Source organism: Euprymna scolopes, chromosome 16 (assembly GCF_053919585.1).
Source record: "Euprymna scolopes isolate OS-2025 chromosome 16, ASM5391958v1, whole genome shotgun sequence".
Taxonomy (NCBI): domain Eukaryota; kingdom Metazoa; phylum Mollusca; class Cephalopoda; order Sepiida; family Sepiolidae; genus Euprymna; species Euprymna scolopes.
The window spans coordinates 133,815,644-133,821,643 of NC_136497.1; the positions used below are offsets into that span (position 1 = coordinate 133,815,644).

The 6,000-nt window shown below is 33.7% G+C and overlaps 1 protein-coding gene across 1 annotated transcript in view; it reads left to right on the forward strand.

The window, feature by feature from the left end:
* LOC145296098 (uncharacterized) overlaps nucleotides 1-4,724 on the forward strand; it is a 30,809-nt gene extending 26,085 nt beyond the window's left edge. The window contains exons 3-4 of the mRNA XM_080142238.1: nucleotides 525-713; nucleotides 4,081-4,724. Of these exons, the coding sequence (XP_079998364.1) occupies nucleotides 525-713; nucleotides 4,081-4,635 (744 nt within the window). The 3' untranslated portion in view covers nucleotides 4,636-4,724. The remainder of the gene's footprint in view (nucleotides 1-524; nucleotides 714-4,080) is intronic.
* Nucleotides 4,725-6,000: the final 1,276 nt, after the last annotated feature.

Here is a 6,000-nt window from a genome sequence, read left to right on the forward strand (position 1 = left end):
ATATATATGTACACACTCTCTCTCTATATATATACATCCACACGTATATATATATATAATTATATATATATATGTACATACACACCCACATATATATGCATATATATTTATACACACACACACACACACACACATATATATATATGTATATATACATACATATACATATATGTACATACACACCCACATACATATATACATATATACAACACACACACACACACACACACACACACACACATATATATATATATATATATATATATATATATATATATATATATAACATTAAAACAGCCTACACAAGTCATTAAAAATCGGATATGTGACAGCAGTAATTGAAATTGTCCAAAGAAGCTCAGATGTATGTATACAGGTGCCATAACGTAAAGAAGATATACTATCGATTATACCTATTACTTCTAACATAACTTATCCTGCGTATAGAAACGCTCCAGACCCCCACCTCCTCAAAAGAAAAAACCTTTTTCTCTGAAGGTTTCCCTGTTCTTTTCTCTCTTCAGATATCGATTGCTGGTTGCCATAAACTCCTGATCCGTTTCAACGACAGCAGCTATGACGCCGTCCTTGCCCGCATGATGCAAAGTCCCCTCACCCAACCGAAGGAAGACAGTTCCATCAACAGAATGGACAAATTCTTATCGGAAACTAAAAGTTGGTGGAACTTCCTCGGAAAGTCGGAAGCTACAAAGGTCAGTTGGTACGTTTTAATATCCTTCCTTCATCCCCTGCGTTTACGTAATATTAAACTGATTGCCTACCGTAAGGAAAAACTTCTATTTTTCTTTTAACTCAAAAAGTTGAATATATATATTATTCCTTATTGGAATTTTTTATTTTTTTTAAGATGAGCAGTGTATGTTAGTTTTATTTTATTTCGGACTATTAGTCTCATCTTATCTTTTTTTTTTTTTTTTATTGGTGCACAACGTTTCGGCCAACTTCCTCTGGCCTTCGTCAGGTGGTAACCGCGACGGATAGGAACTTCGAATCTCCTAACTGCATTCTCAGCCATCACTGCCATCCGTAGTTGTTGTCGTCTCACCACATTTTTGACCAATTACCTCTGGCACGCTTTGGGTGGGATTGAAACCGCTATCTTCAGACAATGTTCATCTGGAACCGTCGAGATTCAACGTCTCTATCAACTTCTTTTATATTATCTTTAAAGACCGTTGAAACGTATTAGTTAAAAAACATACAAACAGATTTTGATTTCTTTTTAGGAGTTAAACTACGCTGGGTTAGTTCGTAAAAAAACACAAATATTTTTTTTAAATATGTAAATTAATAAAGTATTATTTTTTTTTACATTAGAAAAAATATATTTGCTTTCTTGTTGCGTAAAAGAAGAGAATGTGGCACTTCATGATGGCGTTTCTTTTTGGTTGTCGTTCAATCCGTGCGACAGCCATTTATCAAGTTTTTTTGTTTTCCCAATCTCTCTCAAGTCATTAGAAATCGTCGTATACATTACGTCTAATTCAGAAGCAAGTTCTGGAACAGTTGTGCGTTGATTGGCTTCGACTACGGCTCTTAATTGATCGTTGTCCACATCCGATGGCCGACCATTACGCTTATCATCTTCAAGACTCTTGTCGCCACCACGAAATTTCTTACACCACCATTGTGCTGCAGTGGTTCCTGGGTCAAATGCTTCATTGATATGGCGAGCCGTCTCAGCAGCTTTTCGGCATAATTATGTAAAAACGATTGTAATTTAAACGCGCTTTAAAATGATATATAGAGTAACGGTATCCTAACGAAAACTTATTTGAAAATACATCATTTGAAATCAAAATTAAAATTTCCGCAAGAACCTTTGTGTCAATTACATTTAAATCTAGATAAGCCGCTTGCATGATTTTACAGGGGAAAAAATGAAATTTTTGAAATCAAAATAACAAAATTTCAAAAATCATTAAAAAAAAAAAATACATAATATTCCCAAAATAGTTTTAAGAGATTTTAAAAATTATTTTCAATAACTTAAAAAAAAAATAAAATTGCAATAATTTTAATTAAAATAAGGCTGGAAAATCTTTTCAGTGATCTCTTCTCTTCTCTTCTCTTCTCTTCTCTATCTATCTTCTATTTTCTATCTATCTATTTTCTATTTATCTATCTATCTATCTATCTATCTATCTATCTATTCTATTCTATCTATCTATCTATCTATCTATCTTCTTTTCTTTCTTATATCTACTTCTATCTATCTCTCTTATATCTATCTATCTATCTATCTATCTATCTATCTCTCTTCTATCTATCTATCTATCTATCTTCTATTCTTCTTCTATCTATCTATCTATCTATCTATCTATCTATCTATTCTATCTTCTATCTATCTATCTTTTTTCTTCTATCTATCGTCTATCTTCTATCTTCTTCTATCTCTTCTATTCTATTCTATCTTCTTTCTTCTATTCTATCTATCTATCTTCTTCTATCTTCTATCTTCTATCTTTTCTTTCTATCTTCTTCTATCTTCTTCTCTATCTATCTATCTATCTTTCTATCTATCTTCTTCTATCTTCTATCTATCTTCTTCTATTCTATCTTCTTTCTTTCTATTTATCTATCTATCTATCTATCTATCTTCTATCTATCTTCTATCTTCTTCTATCTATCTATCTTCTTCTATCTATCTTCTTCTATCTTCTATCTATCTTCTATCTATATAAATAAAATGAACTCATTTTCTCCCGTGTGAGTTTGACCTTAATAGGATTAAAAATCAACACATTACATGCAAATATAATGTGCACAAACTGCAGCACAGGATCTGAGGGGTGCTGTAGGCCTATTACCCTTACACTTCTTCGATAACCGTACATTCCTATATTTTTCCCGGTGATAGTTCACTGTCAAAATCGGTTAGATTCAGTGGCAGTTGCAACATCTTTTCTCTCTACTAGATTCCTCCTTTCCCCGCTTCCCATTTACACTGCATCGGATGCGTTCACAAGGAACAGTACAAGGAAACACCGGTTTGGAATCGTACAAGGTCATTTATGCCGTTTTCTGTTATTTTTATTGTTCTTTTCTAATTTATGCTTTCTGTTTTTACCCCAAATAAAATAAAAATAAATAAATAAATATAAAAAGAAAACGCGATTATTATTATTATTATTATTGTTTTCTTTTCGCTTCTTTTTGGATTAGTGTAAAATGCAACCTGCGGGACTAACCAGTTTTTACTTCCGATTTTAACAACTCTAACCTTGAAATATAACTACACCTTTATTTATTATTGCTTGCAACTAAACATTTATTTTTACACAAAGAATTAATTCTTTACTGTTTATTATTACAACGCAACGATATCGTGAATTCACTTGCATTACACTTGAATTAAAATTAAAACAAATAAATTCATTTAGAATTTGAGAAAACAAAAACATTCATTTAGAATTCGAGAAAACAACAAAAATTCATTTACAATTCGTTCACTGCGGAATTGATATTTGATCTAATTCACTTTTTAGTTAATTCATCACGTTTTTTTTCTTTCTTTCTTTTCTTTTACGCTTCCGCCTCAAAGATTCGAGTTCGAGCTCAAACTTTTTTGGGGATTTTTCAAACACCCGGGCACCGCCGAACCGTTTATTTTTTAAATTGTTTTTTTTTTTTTTTTTTTCACGCTTTTTTCTTGATAGTTTTAACATTGATTTTATAATATTTAAACAGGGTTATTAATTCAATTTGTTTTCATTTTACCCCACCCCCACCACCACCACCACCACCACCACCACCACACACGCATCTAAAAACCCGGGCAACTCCGGGTACCCACCGCTAGTTATTAAATAAAAACGAACAATCAGAAAAACGTAATAAAAAATGTAGATGCAGAGAGGAGATATAGAGGTGAGAGAACAAAAAATGAAGGAACTGATTTGCCTTGTCACTTCCGGTAGCGCTCCGCAGAAAATTAGGAAGTATGCTAGCTGAGTGACCATAATCAATCCTCATTTCAAGCATTCACAACCGTAATATCAATATTTTTCATTGAAAATTTTATTTATTTGTTGCTTGTCTTTTTTTTTTAATCGACAGATGCAAGAACTGAACGAGTGGTTCCAGAAGCTGATCACCGATCGGGAGTTCTTGGCCAGCACATGTCTTAATGCCGATTCTTCGATCAGTATGGCAAAAACAACAACACTCATCTTGGCCGGTCTACGGAACAAATGCAAAAAACAGAAAAACAGCCTCTTACAGCGTGACATCATCAATCTCTCCGTGCTACAATATCCACAGACGGAACTCGACAGCTTCGTTCTGCATCGCGTCCACCTGTTCGGTTGGGTCGACTGCAACACGTCGAATATGAACGGCGGGGTCACTGGGGAGTACTCGAAACGCGCGTTCACGTCTCGTTATTCGATTATATCCAAGCTGTCCCCTTCTAGCCGCGGAAAAGCTCTGAAGTACATCGACGGCGTCTTCGAAGAGATCGCGCCGAAAACGGAGTCTACAACGACGACCGGCTCTTCTTCCGGTTCTTCTATCACTGCAGACTTGCTCCTTACATCAACAACAGCGGCAATCACCACAGTTGCTTCTATGACAGCAAAACCAGATGATGAAGACGATGAAGTATGCGAGTAAGATGATGAGCGAACACGTCGGCCATCAAAAGAATGAAGGAAAATTGAGATAAAGTATTTTGAAATAAAACATAAAGTATTGATTTAAAAGGTTTTTGTGTGACGTCTTTCTTTTTTTTTTACTTTTTAACTAGAAGCTTACAAAACTGTATACTTTTATACAGGGTATAATCAAGCTAAACGTGTTGGAACGTTTTGTACGATTTCGAGAATGCATAAAGTGACATTATAAAAAGTTTCCTATCATGGTAGCCTTATACACGCGCACGCACACACACACACACACACACACACACACACACACACACACATTTATATTTATATCTATATAAAGTTGAGTTTTTCATCGCACTTTCATTGAGATTAAAATCCTACTTTTTCAATTTAAAAATTATTAAAACGAAACTTCTTAATATACTCAGTAATGGATATGCGAGCAACGAAGTGAATGTATGGAGTGAAATTATCAGAAGTTCCTTGTAATGGTAGACTAACACACACACATACACACACACACACACTCAAACACAAACACACATATAACAAATTAATGACAAAAGTCCATATTCCAAATTTCATTACGTTGACCATCTTAAAATTTATTCCTTTAATTTCGTTGACACTTACAATTCTTGACAGGAACTCTTTCGTAGCACAAAATCATTCATTTAATTATAATATCAAAAACTGATTAAAACGCTTGCTCCATGTCTGAACACCTTTTATGTAAAATTCAAATGTTTAGACCCAAAATTTGCTGAATAGTCTGCTAAAGACTGCAAAGGTAAAATCTTTTGAGCTTTGATCCCTTGGTAAACAAATTGTCGGCCAAAAACCGATTAAAAAGCTTGCTCTATGTCTGAATACACTTTATGTAAAATTTCAAATGTTTAGATCAAATATTTGCTGAGAGGTCAATTTTTTTTAAACTTTGACTCCAATTTTGATCCCTTAACATTTATTGTTTTGGGCTCAAATCTAGTTAAAAAGTTGAATCCATGTTCATGGAACCCACATCTAAAATTTCAAGTGTCTAGACCCAAAATCGGAGGAGTTTTGTAGAATTTTCAAAGGTAAAGTTGTTGAACTTTAATCCTTGACAGCCAAATTTCTTACCGAAAACCAATTAAAAAGATTTTCCCTAATCTCAATACCTCTTATGTCAAATATTGAGTCTGTAGACCGAAAATTGACAAAGTAATTTGGTGGGGAAATGCATATACACACACTGGCAGTTTAACTTTTATAGATATACTAGCAGTTCTGACCGGCTTTGCTTGGGTCCTATTTACTGTTCATACATTTATGTGCATATGTATATATCAAAAAGTGTTAATATGCACAGTAATGCCTTTCTATATAATAG